This window comes from Octopus bimaculoides, chromosome 26 (genome assembly GCF_001194135.2).
Source record: "Octopus bimaculoides isolate UCB-OBI-ISO-001 chromosome 26, ASM119413v2, whole genome shotgun sequence".
NCBI lineage: Eukaryota > Metazoa > Mollusca > Cephalopoda > Octopoda > Octopodidae > Octopus > Octopus bimaculoides.
In genome coordinates this window covers 25,137,507-25,154,183 of record NC_069006.1, presented here as the reverse complement: position 1 = coordinate 25,154,183, position 16,677 = coordinate 25,137,507, and the positions used below count along the sequence as shown (strand labels likewise).

The following is a 16,677-nucleotide window of genomic DNA, read 5'->3' as shown; positions in this document are numbered from 1 at the left end:
ATAAACGGGTGCACGATTTTTGTGTTTTTCTAGGACTGTTCCTTCATCTTATTTTTCTATTTTTTTGTGTGCCCCCCCCCTCTCCGGTCTTTCTTTTATAGTCTCTTTGCAATATAACATCGTGGGCTTTGATCCTCTGGCTGTCTTTTATCGCTTGCAATACTTCCAACACAAACCAATTATTTCTAGTGCCTTTTGTTGTTGTTTTGTTAAATATTAATCATAAATCTGTTTCCCGAGGTTCTCTACACACGTGTGTGTATGTGTCGTGCTGTTCGTTGTTTATAATGATGAATGCGTCTACGTACGTGTGTGTGTGTGTGTGTATGTTTATATATAGTGTGTGCATCATTTCTATTGCCAGTAATACTTAAAGTTGTTATTATGTATGAAACACTATCCTTCTGTTAAGTCCTATTATGTCGTCGTCATCGTCACCATGGCCGTCTGATTTATCATATAAGCTTCTCTCTCTCTCTCTCTCTCCTTCTCTCTCTCTCCTCAGTGTGCGTGAAATACATGATAGGCGATCTCCACTTTGTTCACTTGTGTCTGCAATTTCAGGAAGACATGCAACAGAAAGCATCTTCAAACATCAAATTAATCCATTAGCTGCTGGGAGGGATATAAAATATTTTTACAATACACACTATTATAAGCTGCCAATACTGCTCAAGTTGCAATTACATCAGTTTTCTTCCTATATCTTCTTTGTTCACTGTCACATTGGAAAAATTCCTCCGTCTTCCTCTCTCTCTCTCTCTTGAATAATGTGTTACCAAAATCCTTTCTCTCCTTCATTCACATTCCTCTCAGTTATTTTACCATAAACAATTTTCTTGCCCCTTAGCTGACGATGACTGCGAACATAGTCAGCCTGCTGCATCCCCGCCGTCATCGACACCCGGCTCTCGGCTGTGTCCCCTCCTCATTCTGCCTCAATGAGCACCCGTTTCGCTTCTTTCCTTTATTAATTTCAACTTCCTGCAAGTCAATATTTGTTTCATTGTTAAAGCATTTTCAATTAAACACTTAAACAATGTCACTGTTACAGCACACATTTTGCTTTCCATAATAATAATAATAATAATAATAATAATAAGACTAATTATTATTATTATTATAATGCAAGCAATTTGGTTTTACTAACCTGTCGTTCCTGTGGTTTGTGTGTGTGTGTGCGTTTATTGTATTATACTTAGTCCGGTCATTAGATTGTGGCCATGCTGGGATTTTATATATATTTAGCTGTGTGATAAGAAGCTTGCTTCCCAACCACATGGTTCCAGGTTCAGTCCCATTGCGTGGTACCTTGGGCAACTGTCTTCAATTACAACCTCAGGCCTACCAAAGCCCTGTGAGTGGATTTGGTAGATAGAAACTGAAAGAAGCCTCTGTGTGTGTCTGTTTCCCCACCACTGCTTGACAGCTGGTGTTGGTGTATGTACATCCCCATTAGTTAGAGAGAAAAAAAAACGTTACTGGGGTTGATTCAATCAACTAAAATTCTTCAAGGTGGTGCCCCAGCATGGCCGTAGTTGAATAGCTGAAACAAGGAAAGGATATATTGTTTGTGTCTTTACATATAATTCTGAAGTTAGACCCAATACAGCCCTCAAGCAGTGTCCAAACCCTTATTCTCTTGTCCCCACCCGCATCTAAGTGTACTTAATGACCCCTTCTTTTTAAAGAGTGTATTGTGATTGCAGGGACATTTGACTACTGTTTCTAGCAGTTTGAACAGTCACATAACGATTCACTTGTCATCTGCTGTTAGTATCTTTTTATCTTTTATAAGTCAAATGACTTATTTCAGTTATTTGACTGCTGCCATGCTGGAGCAACTCCTTGAAGAATTTTTAGCTGAATGAATTGACCCAAGTATTTTTTTTTTTTGGGGGTGTTTGTCCCTTTTGCTGAACTGCTAAGTTTTGGGTACATAAACACACCGACACCAGTTGCGAAGCGATAGTGAGGGACAGACACAATGACACATAACATACACGACAGACTTCTTTCAGTTTCCGTCTACCAAATCCACTCACGAGGCTTTCATTGGTTTGTAGCTATAGTAGAAGACACGTGCTTAAGGTGTCATACAGTGGGACTGAACCCGGAACCATCTGGTTGGAAAGCAAACTTCTTACAATACAGCCACCCAGCCTTCAAACCATATGACTCTATAATTACAGTGGAAATAAAATTTGACTTTAATCCTAATATATATAAGTGCATTTATAATCCTTACATGTCAATAACCTGTTCTCATTTTAATACAAACCCTTCCAATATTTATTAATACATCTTATATACACAAGTTGTCAGTTTATACACACTGTGGTGAACCAAGTTCCTTGCTGGCAACATTTAACCCTTTCCTTTCTCTTGACCAAAACTAGATTAATAATTAATGCATTGTGTTGTTGATTTCTCTCTCACATCACTGGGAAAAAAACCTGTGAATTTCAATTCTTTTCCTGTCCTGCCTATCCCACATGACACACAACATATTTCTCTGGCGCCTGTGTATCATTCATTATACACATTTCCTAATTTCCTTTCAACTGCCAGAGTAACTTTGAAGCTTAAGGAAGGAAAACTTTTATATTATGCAGAATATACGAAACGAGCTGACTAAAAATCTGAAAACGAGCATGGATGTCTAGGACCAACTTAGGAAAATGATTTGGAGAAACAAAGGGTTAATCTCAGAAATCTTTTGCTATTTCTTATTGGCTCCTTACCAGGGAGTGTTAGTTCCTAGCCCCTGATAAACAAAGAGGTTTTAGAAGTCTCCGGCCCTGTCAGCCAGATCCTACGTATATGAGCCAAGTTGACTTTCTACCTCCTTGTTAGGAAACGTCACATTCTCTCTCTCTCTCTCTCTCTCTCTTTCTCTCTCTCTCTCTCTCTCTCTCTCTCTCTCTCACACACACACACACGTTGTGTATGTGACAGTCTCACAGTTTAAACTGTTACCAACAAACTGTCTTGCCCGTACATTCCAGATATGTCGAGGCCCCTGTTTCATTGTGGATTTTCTAGGTTAAGAATAATAAGTCTTCTTTCAGTTTCCGTCTACCCTATCTACTCCTATACACATATTTATACTCACCACTACCCAAACCAGTTATCCACACCACACAAAAGCAGCTATTTTCAGGTCTTTGAATCATTAGTTTTCTGTTGTTGGTTTACTGTTTGTCTTGGCACCACCTTCAAAGGGTTCTCTGCTAAAGACAAGCATTTGGTGTTTAACACTTTAGCATTTAAACAGGCCATTATTTGGCCCAAATGTTCTATCTGTCTTATATTCAAATCAGCCAGGTCTGGTCTCTCACACACAACCCACAATATCATGCTTGAAATAAGAAGTCCCATCAGTGAAATCTCAAAGCTATGTATGAGATAATGCATGATTAATCCAATGGGAATGAATAAGGATTACATTTGATGGAGTAATCTTAATGTTAAAGGGCTGAATCAACCATATCCAACCCTAATAATAATCTACCTGTTCAAACTGGCCATAACTGGCTTTTCACAAGGCCAAGAAAGATCCTTTCTTTGTGTGTGTGTATGTATGTGTATATATATATATATATATATATATATAGTTTCAGTCATTACACTGTGGTCATGCTGATGCAACACCTTGAAAAGATTTTAGTTGAATGAATCAACCCCACCAGAAATTTTTTTTTTTTAAACCTAGGACTTATTTTATCGGTCTCTTTTGCTGAAGTGCTAAGCCATGGGGATGTAAACAAACCAACACTGGTTGTCAAATGGTGGTGGGGGACAAATACACACACACACGCATATATGATGGGCTTCTTTCAGTTTCTGTCTACCAAATCCACTCACAAGGCTTTGATCAGCCCAAGGTGTCGCACAGTAGGACTGAAACTGGAACCATGTGGTTGGGAAGCGAGCTTCTTACCACCCAGCCAAGTTTGATGAGACCAAGAAAACATTAGTTTGTGTGTGTGTGTATTTAGACAGAGAGAGAGAGAGAGAGAGCGAGATACTCACATGAATATATATACATGTGTATATGTAAAAAACAAAAGACTATCAGATGATGTTTAGCAACAATAAAGAAATGTGACACAAATCGATGGCATCAGTTTTTAAACCTCAACAATTGTGAAAAAGATTCATTTTCATAAATAAAGATCAGTACTTTCACCCCCCCCCCCAACTATATAAATAAATACTGTGTAATAAATTGGTTTCTAACCCTGAAGTGCTTCCATTTAACAAGTGTATTCGTGATATAGGTCAAGGTACAAATAAGCTGTAGCTATATTATAAACTCTAATCCTGTTGTTGTTGTTGTTGTTATATTAGCTGTACCAAATTAGCTTTCCTTTTTATTAACCCTTTTGTTACCATCTTTTTGCTAAAATACACTGTTTTAATTAATTTTGGAAATAATGAAGAAGAGGTCAGTAAAATTACTTTCCCATTATTAATCTGGTGTTTGGAAGAAATTAACCTGAGATGTTCAAGGAAGATTTTGAATTAAGAAGTTTGTGTCCTAAAGTCAGGGTCAGTGCCTAATAGGCTTTCTACTTGCTCCCTTGTCAAGGGGTAAGGTGTGACTGAGTGGTTAGGTTATTCGGCTCACGATCATATATAGTCATGAACTCAAAACCTGGTGGCACAGGCTCCTTGAGCAAGACACTTTATTTTGCATTACCCCAGCCCACTCAGCTGGCAAAATTAGAATGGTACCTATATTTCAAAAGGTCAGCCTTCTCGTATTCTGTGTCGTGCTGAATGTCCCAGGAAACTACGTTAAGAGTATGGATGTCTGTGAAGTATTCAGCCACTTGTATGTTAATTTCACAAGCAGGCCGTTCCGTTAGTCAGATCAACTAGAACCCTCATCGTCACAACCAATGGAGTACCAGTTTAACCGTTTTGATTCCAAAACCCAGCTGAAACCACCTCTGGCTCTGTAGTACAAATGTCTTGTTTTCATAAGTTTTGAATTAAAATCTTCCACCAAACTTTAATCACAATTTATGTTCCTAACACTAGCTTAATGATAACGAAGTTATTTTACTAAATTCTTTGTTATATCTAAAATTAATTGAAAGAAACGGAGATCATCTCCGCAGGAATATGGTAACAAAAGGGTGAAACTTCAACTGCATCAACAACACTACACAATAAATATCTTTTCTCTTTTTTTCTTCTGTTTCTTTGCATCTCCTTAACATCCTGCTATTGCTGGATGCAATTCCTGTTGAGCTCAACTTTGCCTGTAGTTCCTCTGAATACAATTCTTGCAACTTACCAATTCTCACCCTTTTTCCTTCCTTGTAAGGTCTAGACCATCCAGAATTCCAGTCAACAGCTTCCACATGATGGGTTGACCCAGATTATGAACAGATTTCCCTTTGATGTTCCCTTCTCACACAGTTCTCTTCTGCCCCTGGTCAGCCACCTTTGGATTTCTTTGGGATCTCTCACTTCAAACATCCTCCTTGCTTATCTTAAAAGTCCTTTTGCAGAGGATTTTCTTCAGTTTCATTCATGTTGCATAACCACTCTACGTTAGTGGTGCATGTTACCTCTTTCCCTCCAGTATCATGTTTGGACTCTCTCCCGCATTTGGGAGACACAATGTTAATGTGAAATGTTAATGGTGGATGTCAGAATTACCTTTGAGTCTGCTTTGGCTCTGATCCTTCTCCGGTTGATGCAACTGACTCTACTGCAATTCCCCAGCATGACCTGTACAACTACAATGAGTACAAAACCATAAACATCTTTGTTTCCGAGCAATCCGTTCGGGTATTTTTTCCACACGTTGGTTCTGATCAAGTTATGTTTAGCAAAGGAAAGAATTGGAGAAAAAACGCAAACGAATAACAGAGTGAGAGATTTTATTTCAGACAATTTCAAACTTTCTTGCAAATGGCTGAGTACTCCACAGGCATGCATACCCTTAATGGAGTTCTCAGGGAGATTCAGCATGACAGAGAATGTGACAAGGCTGGCCCCCTTTGGAATTACAGGTAGAACTCATTTTTGCCAGCTGAGTGGATTGGAGCAATGTGGAATAAAGTGCCTTGCTCAAGGACACAATGTATGCTGCTGGGAATCAAACTCACAACTTGACAATCATGAGCCACTAAGCCAGTTTTATTGTATATAAATTTTAACAACAAAATCTTATATAACCCCCAAAGGTCATATGGGCCTGAGTTGAAAACCCCCTGCCCTACAATAACATAAAAGTTAAAACATGAACTCGTTGACCCCTACACTTAAAATTTTCCAATTAGTTTATTACTTCGGAATCTTCAATAACCCAAACAGAGAACTCGTTAGATTTGATCGTTTAGCTTAATTATTTAAAGACCCATCCACTCCCCCCACCCCCTTTATCAACTAAAATAGTTTATGGAATTCTGAGTGAATTGGTTTCTTGTGAGGGTTGGCTGGGTTTGTTGGAACTTAGTGTAAGACATAACTTTGTAACTTCTTATTTTATTAAGAAGTGTTACTAATTAACACTGTTAATTAAATGTTTCTAATTACCTCTACATTGATCCAGTGGAAGTAAAGCTCACTTTAGTAACTGTTATTTATTCTCTGGAAGGGGGGGGGGGACAAACCTGGCCGAGTTTGCCCACAAGCATTATATATATATATATATATATATATATATATATATATATATACACACACACAAACACATACATAAATATACACACACATACATACTCATATATAAACACGCACACACACACTCACAAACTCTCTTTCCATGGTCGCTTTCAGGCAGCACTTAGCCATAATTTTAATACTAATTTCGGTGTCTTTTGTATTGTTTTTTACCCCTCAGTTGCTGTGTTTTTTTTTTATCTCAAATTATTGTTGTTAAATTACTGACTTGTATTAAAAAAAGACTTAGTTTGCTAATCCAGGCAGGATTTATTAGAATCTGTCAAAAGATAAGTAAGCCTCTTAGGTTTGAAATACTTGTCAGTTGATGTTTATTGTAGGTAGGTAGGTCGGTCGGTAGATATGTAGGTAAGTAGGTAGGTACAGATGTAGGTATATTTCTGCTGTTTCAATTCTACTTTGCTTGAACTTTTTATCATAATTTTGTCTTAATTTTCCTCTAAATTTGCCTCTTTACCAGGAAACGGTTTAGATTTTAATTTTTCGTTTTTGTTTTTTTTTAACTCTGGTTGAAACAAATTGTTTTTTTATTCAAATAATTGTATTTAAGCAATTAAAAGTTTGCTCTTCTCTCCCTCTCTCTCGTTTACTATCGTTACTCAGTGGTTTGTGAAGCGAATGCTTTATGCCTGGGAGGAGCAGTTGTCATTTGAGAAACTGTTTTACATGATATCATCCGACAAAGCACTGTTATTTATCACAAGTGACACAGCCTGGCTTCAACAGCCGAACAAATATATAGACACTAACTTCAACATTCCTCTTCTATTCACATTATTTCTTCCTCATACTTTAATAATAATAATAATAATCCTTTCTACTATAGGCACAAATCCTGAAATTTTGAGGGGGAGGGCTTGCTGATTACATTGACCCCAGTATTTAACTGGCACTTATTTCATCAACCCTGAAAGGACATGGGGCAAAATCGATGAAATGGCAGAATAAGTAGAGGTCTGTTACTTGTTAACTGGTTAAACAGGAAACAAATGCTGGTGGTGGCAGCAGCCAGCTTTTCTCAGAGCTATCACCAGTTTTGTTAAACACTTTCTTTACAACTAAACATTATTATCACATCAAGTGTTAATAATTTCAGAAGAGGTTAAAACAGCTGTAAATAATTTCTAAATAGCTGCTGCTGCTGGTGGTGGTGGTGGTGGTGGTGGTGGTATTTAAAGCAGTTCCTCAGAAATTAACAACACTTGTTTGAACCCTGGTGGAATTATTAAACAGCTAATCACCCTGGTGAACAGAGCCAGTAATCTGTTGTGATGGTAACCACATGGTTGGAGTTTGTTGTTGTTGGTGGTGGTGGTGATGTTGTTCTTGTCCTGAATCTACTATTGTTTGTTTATGTTGTACAGTTGAATGTAACAGCTGTGGGAACATTATTATTATTATTATTATTATTATTATTATTATGGTAATAGAGTAGTATCGATGTGATGGCGACTGGAGTGGTGGTGGTGGTGGCTATCAAAGCAAAATAGAAACTTAATATTTATTAGCTTGTTGTTTGAGAAAGCTTATACATATTGAAGGAGACTATTACCACATCTTACTGAATAATTAATCTCCTGTGGGCCAAGTGTGTGTGTGTGTGTCTTCGTCTTCTTCAATTCTTCTTTTACTTTTGTTTATTGTCTTCTGTTTGTTTTCTCTCTGGAAGTTTCCATTTGCTTGTTGGTCATTTTGTTGTTTTGTCCTTATTAAAGTGCTTCAGTTTAAACGAATCCTTTCTCAGCTCAGCTCAGTCTTGTCTTGCACACTTCTCTCTCTTCTTAATTAATTAAACCAAACTCATGTTTCAGAGGTGAGCTGGCAGAGTCATATAACCTTACCTGAAATGTTAGGAAAACTTTGTCTTCATTTTTACATAGCCGTACCTTCACAGGTGTAAGACATTATCATGACTTTTACAGAACTTTACCTACAATGTTATAAAACCTTACTTTGAACATTATGAAACTTTGTGTTCACTTTTAGAAAAGCTTACCTTGACTTCACTGTTGTAAACCTTACTTTGACACCTGTAAAACCTTTCCTTGAAGATCATCCAGCCTTATCTTTACTTTTATAAAACCTTACCTTGACTGTTTTAAAGCCTTACCTCTTCGTTTTATAACACCACTTGGCAATAGTGAGTTCTATTTGGATGTGGATTGTACTGGTTCTATATAAAAAGTATTGTGATGGTACCAAGTCCAGTAAAAAGCACTGGTGATAGTGCCATATAAAAAGCACCCAGTACATTTTCTAAGGTGGTTGGCATTAGGAAGGGCATCCAGCTGTAGAAACCAAGTCAAACCATCCGACCCATGCCAACATGGAAAATGGATGTTAAATGATGTTTCAGTCTTTAGATTGAAATCTTTGGTGTTGAGTAAGGAATTCTATACTACGATGAGAGGAAGTAAGCTCCAAACTCTATCTGGCATTGGATTTGTTGGATTAAGTAATTCTGATTAACTTGCTTGTGTTTTAAGTGTTTAAATCTAGATAATTCCTCTTCTGCCTCTCTCTGTCTCTGAGCAAATGATAATCTCTGACTTAATCATTCTTGTCTCCTGTTTCGTACTTTGTCAATTTGTTGTTGCAACTGAAATATGATGTGTACTAAAGTGGTATGGTTTTGTTTTGATGGTTGCTGTTGTGCGAAATAAAAGGATGAGCTATCTGTAAACCAGTGGTCCCTTTCCTGGTAGATCATGCTGGAACTATTAACAGTTTCATTCGATGTCATCTTTGTTTATCTAAATCTGTAATCTCGTATAAAAATCTATTGCATATAGATATATCTTGTCACTGATTGAACTGTATAAGTAGCTCTACGACCTGTTGCCATTAAAACATACAATATCAAACCTATTCTTCTATGTGTGTAGACAAATAAACTTACATTTGCTTTTTAGAAGCATCGAATGTGGATCATACGATACAAAGCGATATTTTCAAATGCAGTATCGCTGTTAAAACAGCAGCAAAAATTGGGTCAATATTACAAAGTGGAAAAAGTTGTCGTTGTCAGTGGGCAGTTTTAACTTAGTGGTAAAGCACTCGGCCAGAGCCTTGGGGGATGTGGATAGATAGATGTTTTTCTTGCTTTTGTTTGTTGCCCACCATTGCTTGACAATTGGTGTTGGTTTTTTTCCCTTCCTGTAACTTAGCAGTTTGGCAAAAGAAACTGATAGAATAAGGTTGGTACTTCAGGAAAATAAGAACTGGGTTCGATTCATTCAGTTGGAACACTTAAAGACAGTGCTCCAGCATGGCTGCATTCCAATGACTGAAGCAAGTAAAAGATAAATGGCCCACTACGGTATTGAACTCTGCTCAGCAGTACTGTTCACCCCCTTTCACTTTCCAGGAAACAATTACTGTAAACTCTAGCAGAGTAAATCTTAGTCACGTGATACACAGCCAATGTTATAATCATTTGAGAACCAGGAGTGGAGTTGGTGAATGATAATAATAATAATAATAATAATGATATAATTGGTTGAGTAACCCTATACCAAAGCAGGATAAACTACGTGTTTGGTGCTAGTTTCTTGATGTTGCTTTTTTTCTTGTTCCATTTATTTCCTTCTGTACAGATATTTAATGTCGATAAGTAATATAGTCTTTCAACATTCGCAGCTTATTAATAAATTAATTGTTGTAGGATATATATCATACTCTGAGAAATCATTATCCATCGTTTAATGTCCATTTTCCCTGCTGGCATGGGTTGGACAGTTTTACAGGAGCCTGGCTGGGTTGGGGAGCTGCACCAGGTCCCAATTGTCTGTTTTTGCATGGTTTCCTATGGCTGGGTGCTCTTTCTAGTGCCAACCACTTCATAGAGTGTACTGGGTGCTTTTTTATGTGGCACCAGTACAGATGCTTCGTACATGGCACCAGCACGAGTGCTCTGTATGTCACACCTGCCTAAGTGCTCTGTACGTGGCCATAACTGACAGATGCCTCATTCGCTTGTTCTGGTGGTGTTGGTGGTGGCTTACATCCTGGTCAGTCTATATGTGCCTGTCCGGCCTTTGTTCATATCTGCAACTACATTATTCAATAAATCTTTTGTTTTTTGTATTGTAGGCTGTATTTTCAGTGAGATTTGGCTGTTGTTTCTAGCAATAGCGACTACATAGAAGTTCCCTCCAACACAAACATATAAAGCCGTATTAATATATTTCTGTTGGTCATTCTTATACTAATTGTTGTTAAATCATTAGTGTTTCTACTCTTTTAACTAATATCTACTTCCACTATAATTAATTAAGTTTTAGTTTAATTACTATTATTACCAACATTGTGTAACATTGTAACTGTTTTGTTATTCGAAATGCTTGGCGATATTTTGCCCAAAGCAACGTTCTGAGTTCAAATTCTGCCGAGGTCGACTCTGCCTTTTCAGTACTGGACTTACAAAGAATAAGTCCTGGGGTTGGTTTGCTCGACTAAAGGCGGTGCTCCAGCATGGCTGCAGTCAAAATGACTGAAACAAGTAAAAGAGTAAACCAGACTGAAAATATTGGTGAATCAGTTTCTTCACCAACAGAAATATTGAATTTATTCACAAGAGGGAAGAAACCCCTGACTTCTAAGGGTTCTGTTTTCTTCCTTTGTAAACAAGTGGTGGGGCCCAATGGACCCTGATTCTCTGTTACGGCCCCTCAACTTTCCTGTACTTACAATGTTTGTCTCCTGCCAAACTCTTCTCATCTGTTCAATATTTTTTTCTTTCCTTTTCCCCAGGGTGAACTGGTTGAATACTACTATTTCTGGAAGAAGACTCCAGCTGGCATTACGGCCCGGCCCCATCGACGACATCGTCGGCAGAGTGGTTTGAAAAGACAGACAACACGATCTCAGAGACCGCCATCCAGTGAATTCTGTAAGATTTCCTTTTTTTATTTTTTTATTTTTTTAATTCTTACTCTATTATTCCATTGTAGAAGATGGCTTCAGTCTTGAAGTAAATCAATAAATCTCTGAAGTTAAGATACCAGCTTATTTTTTACCATGAGCAGTTAATCTCTGTTAATCATAGCTTCCCAAACTGGACAAAATGTTCAGTGACATTTCATCTGTCTTCACGTTCAGAGCTCAAATTTTGCTGGGCCAATAATATACAGAAGCAGTTAAGCACTGAGATCAATGTAATCGACCACCACCACCCAAAAATTTCAGGCTTTTTGCCTATAGTAGAAAAGGTTACTATTATTATCATTATTATTATTATTATTATTATTATTATTATTACTGCTACCTCCACCTTACTGAAGGCGGAGGTATTGTTTTCAGTCATGTTTGTTTGTCCATGGACAAAATAGCTTGAGAACTGCTGGATGGATTCGGATGAAACTTTCAGGGATGTTTAGCCTCATGACTAGCACAAACTGATTAGATTTTGGGATCAATCCAGTAGCAGACAAGGATTCTGGATTATTTTTCCTGTTTTTTCTTAACACAAGACTTGCATTGAATCAGTTGTGTTACTTGAAAATTTCAGTATTTTTACAAAATTCACAAACCTCTCTGATCTCTCTTGTATATCCCTAGGGGTAGAGTACCCTGGTTTGAGAATCCTTGTTTTATTGTATTGTGGATGGAAAATTCTACCCTGAAATTTCAGAGCTGCAGTTTACTAGACAAGTTATTTGATGCGAGACCGTGTGTTGAAACTGATATGGTTACAGTATGGAAAAAGACCTTTTAACTATTAAAAATGCATGAAGGCAGTTAACTTCACTCAAACAATTATTGGTTATTTGGTGTCAGAATATTTGTTATACAAACTGATCGTTGACAAAGTTGCGCTGCAGTGATCTACAGTCCATAGTAAATGTTTAAGTGAAGTATAATGGTCAATCTGTATCATTTTTAGCGACACTTTCTATTCTCGTGTTCTCCTGCTCTGCTTAGTCCGGTTTAGTTCATTCATAGAATGGACTAAGTGGAGCAGGTGCACACACAAGGATGGAAAGTGTCTTTGAAAAGGTCACAGATGTGTGATGGAAGATTTCTGGATAATGGTTAATATTGTCCACAAATTTAAAAAAAAGAAATCTAAAGACGAAGTAAAAGAACAGCAAATGGAGTCTATTAGGTTTATGCTCAGAAAACAGTGGGAAAATGTTTTTAATGTTTTGAGCTTACGCTCTTCTTCAGAAGTAATAGATGGGGTGAGAAAAAAAAACAAACGTGTCTGAATTAAATGGTCAAGGAACATTGAAAAATAGCTAATACGCTGCAATCGTTTATATTTTGAAAATTAAATATTGCTGAATTGTAAACTGTTTGTCTTTGCTTTTATTCTTCAGATCTCAGTTCTGCTAGTGAAATATCTGATAATGACTCAGATGACAGCGAAGGGCGCGACTTGAGTGGCTACTCATGTAGACGCTGCTTTACTACTAGTAAGTCTCTTTGATTTCTCATGGATCACAATGTTTCTCTCTCACAAAATAATCAATTGTTTAACATAATAAATACCAAGGCAGTGAGCTACAGGAATCGTGAGTGCTCCAGGCAGAATGCTTAGCACTATTTCATCTGTTTTTGCCTTCCTAGTTCAAATTCCACCAAGGTCAGATTTGCCTTTCATCTTTGGGGGTTGATAAAATACCAGTTGCGTACTGGGGTCGATGTCATCAACTTACACCCTCCCCAGAAATTTTGCCAAAATTTGTGATTGATATTATGATAGTGGAGGCACATGGCTTCGTGGTTAGGGTGTTAAACTCATGATCATAAGATTGTGATTTCAATTCCTGGACTGGGCGATGCATTGTCTTCTTGAGCAAGACACTTCATTTCACGTTGCTCCAGTCCACTCAGCCAGCAAGAATGAGTCATCCTGTGACAAACCGGTACCCTGTCCAGGTAGGACTATATACCCCAGAAAAACCAAGAAACTGACCCTATGCTCCTTAGCATTAGTGGACAAAGGACATTAAATGATGATTATGTATTTTTAGAATGACATTGTAGGGTTGGTGTAAGAGGTTAGATATTACCCGTTTAAATGTCAATTCATTCCATAAAAGTTTATTCTCGAAACTTTTAATTACCATCAGCTGTATTTTGTTGAATAATATCTTAAATGTAAATTTTCTTTTCTTTGTTTTTTTCTCCCCCCTTTGTCTTTCAGCGTCCAAGGACTGGCACCATGCAGGCAAGGATAAAGCACTCCTGTGCACTGACTGCCGTTTGTTTTTCAAAAAGTATGGTGAAGATAGACCTGTAGTGGATAGTCCGCCTGATCCTCCGCCATTTCTTTTCAAGCCAGTCCAAGAGGACGAAACTATTAACGGCAAACACAATATGCGCACTAGGCGCAGCCGAGAATCTGTGAGTAATTCTGTTTCTCTTTTTCACTTTGGTGCTTCAGCCTGGAAGTATTTGTCCTGCCTTTCATGTTCTGCTGTTTGCTCCCTAGTCATGGACCCCTATACCAATCAGATTTGTTTACATTTGTGTCGTTACAGGCTGGTAAAAGCAAGAAAAAGGACCGCCACAGTACTAGTAGCCCAGATAATATTGATAGTCCTCTCAACAGTTCATCGAGTTCACAGAAGATAACTGGTCGCAAATCTCCCAGCACAGTCAGTACCTGTAGTAACAGTAGCACTGACCGTGACAAAAAGACGACAACAGCAACTACAAGACTTAGGGTGAGTAGCAACTTGTCTCACTGCCATCTTCTCTATCTCTCTCTCTCTCTCTCTCTCTGTCTCTCTCTCTCTCTACTTTGAACCCCGGCTTCTCTTTAGTTGAGGCTTAAAAAATCTTGGACAAATCCCTTAACTCTTTGGGGGTTGTTAAGGCGCTTTCTAATGGCAATCCCATGGTCGTTTATGGCCGAAGGGAGTCTTTACCCTATCCATTATGCTATGCCCTTAGGCATAGCATAGTCAGAGTGAATTTTTAAGTCTTATAAACCTCCATTGATGCCTTGTCCGCTTCTTACCAATAGGACAATACAGTTCTATATTCCTGAAATAAGGAGTCTTATATTTTCTCTCCACTGTGTTATGGGTGGCAATACCCAAGTTTGTGGCCAATGCAGCAAAGTTGGAGCTGGAAAACATGTCGCAGCACGTCACACCCCAGATTATTTATCAGTATAAATAGATTATCACCAATGATTGACTGATTCATGAGAGAAGCCAATGCCATCATCCTGTTGGTTAATCAGAAACCATGGCTTTGTAGGAAGTATCCAGTTGCTGACATAACAACCATTACCACTTGTCTGCTCAGACAATTCCCATTAAACCCAGTCATTTAAAATCCTCTTGTGTTGTTATATAAAGACAGAAATATGTAAGAGACTTTCTTTGTTTTGCTATTTCTACTGTTATATATTGTTTTTGTTTGTTTTTTTCTTTTCAAATGTCTTTCCTTTGCATTCAGAAGGGCACATCAGAGAGTCCTGTTAAAAGTCGCAAAAGACAGCATCATTTGGAAACTGACAAATTTTCCAAGAAAAAGAAGCCTCAGGTATGTTGACATGTCGTTTGCTGCTTTAGGAATGGTCATTTGACAATTTTCATTGAAAAATGTCTGAAGGGGGAATTTTGAATAGCAAAATATTTCTGAGACCAGTATTAATAGGGTGTCTGCCATTCCTCCTCATCAATAAGAGATCAGACATTTTTATCGAACCCTTTTAATACCATCCTACCTGAAACCACCTGTGGTTTCTGGATACCGAACTTCTGAAAACCTTTCATTTTATTCATTGTCCTGTTCTAAACATCAGCTTAATATTGATCAAGTTATTATACTAAAGCCTTCCAAATTCGTGATTATTTTCAAAATTAGCCCTTTTGATGTAATCAACTATCCCCCCACCCCGAATTTCAGGCCTTGTGCCTTTAGTAGAAAGGATTATTGTTATTTTTATTATTAATGGGGCAAAATGTTCAGCGCCACTTTGTCCGTCCTTATCTTCTGAGCTCAAATTCTGCTGAAGTTAACTTTACTGTTCATCCTTTTGGGGATTCATAAAATAAGTACCAGTTGACTATTGGGGTCAGCATAATATAAAAAACTGCTGGCCTTGTGCCAGCATTTGGAAGCCTTCTTCTTCTTATCTTTTGCACTGTTTATTGACACAGGGTCCTTCAGATTCCGAATCGGTTTCTGACAGCAGTAGCATCTCTGGAAATGAAGAGAATGGAAATGAAGGTGATATTGAAAATAACCAGGTAAGAATTTGCAGCTTTTACACCTGCCTTTCTTTCATTCATAAACTTATCTTTCTCACTTACATACCTTAATTCATTCACCTGTTTCTGTGTTTTGCCTGTACACACCTGAATGTGTTTTTTACCTGTACACACTTTAATGTGTATTTTACCTGTACACGGTTTATTGTTTTACCTGTACATGGCTCAATGTGTGTTTTACCTGTACACAGCTTAATGTATGTTTTATGTGTACACAGCTTAATGTGTATTTTACCTGTACACACCTTGATGTGTATTTTACCTGTACATGGCTTCATGTGTGTTTTATCTGTACACACCTTAATATGTAATTTACTTATACTTACTTCATTGTGTGTTTTACCTGTACTCACCTTAACATGTATTTTACCTGTACATATCTTAAAGCATATTTTACTTGTATACACCTTAACGTGTTTTACCTGTACATGGCTTAATTTGCTGTTGTCTTCTTTTCTTTCCAGGATGATTTGAGTTCAAATTCACCACCAAGTACACCAAGCCCTGCAGATAACTTGGTGTGCAAACCTCAGTTGTCTTCTCAGCTACCTGCAACCATTTCCCCTTCATCTACTGCAACCCCAAGGGGAGAGACTCGTCCCCCATCAGTGCCTACTGAGTGCCCAGTTCCTCAACCACAGACAGCGGCACCTCCTCCCTCATCTCTGCCACAACAGACACCGTCACCGCCACCACCACCACCTCCTCCGCCACCTCCACAACAACAACAACAGCAGCA

General features: G+C 37.9%; 1 protein-coding gene across 1 annotated transcript in view; it reads left to right on the top strand.

The window, feature by feature from the left end:
• Window positions 1-16,675, top strand: part of LOC128247007 (arginine-glutamic acid dipeptide repeats protein-like) — a gene marked incomplete at its 3' end in the record, with an annotated part of 231,787 nt that extends 215,112 nt beyond the window's left edge. The window contains exons 10-16 of the mRNA XM_052976940.1: window positions 11,458-11,596; window positions 13,026-13,121; window positions 13,856-14,055; window positions 14,193-14,378; window positions 15,121-15,207; window positions 15,828-15,917; window positions 16,403-16,675. Coding sequence (XP_052832900.1) covers window positions 11,458-11,596; window positions 13,026-13,121; window positions 13,856-14,055; window positions 14,193-14,378; window positions 15,121-15,207; window positions 15,828-15,917; window positions 16,403-16,675 — 1,071 coding nt within the window. The remainder of the gene's footprint in view (window positions 1-11,457; window positions 11,597-13,025; window positions 13,122-13,855; window positions 14,056-14,192; window positions 14,379-15,120; window positions 15,208-15,827; window positions 15,918-16,402) is intronic.
• Between the last annotated feature and the right edge of the window lie 2 nt (window positions 16,676-16,677).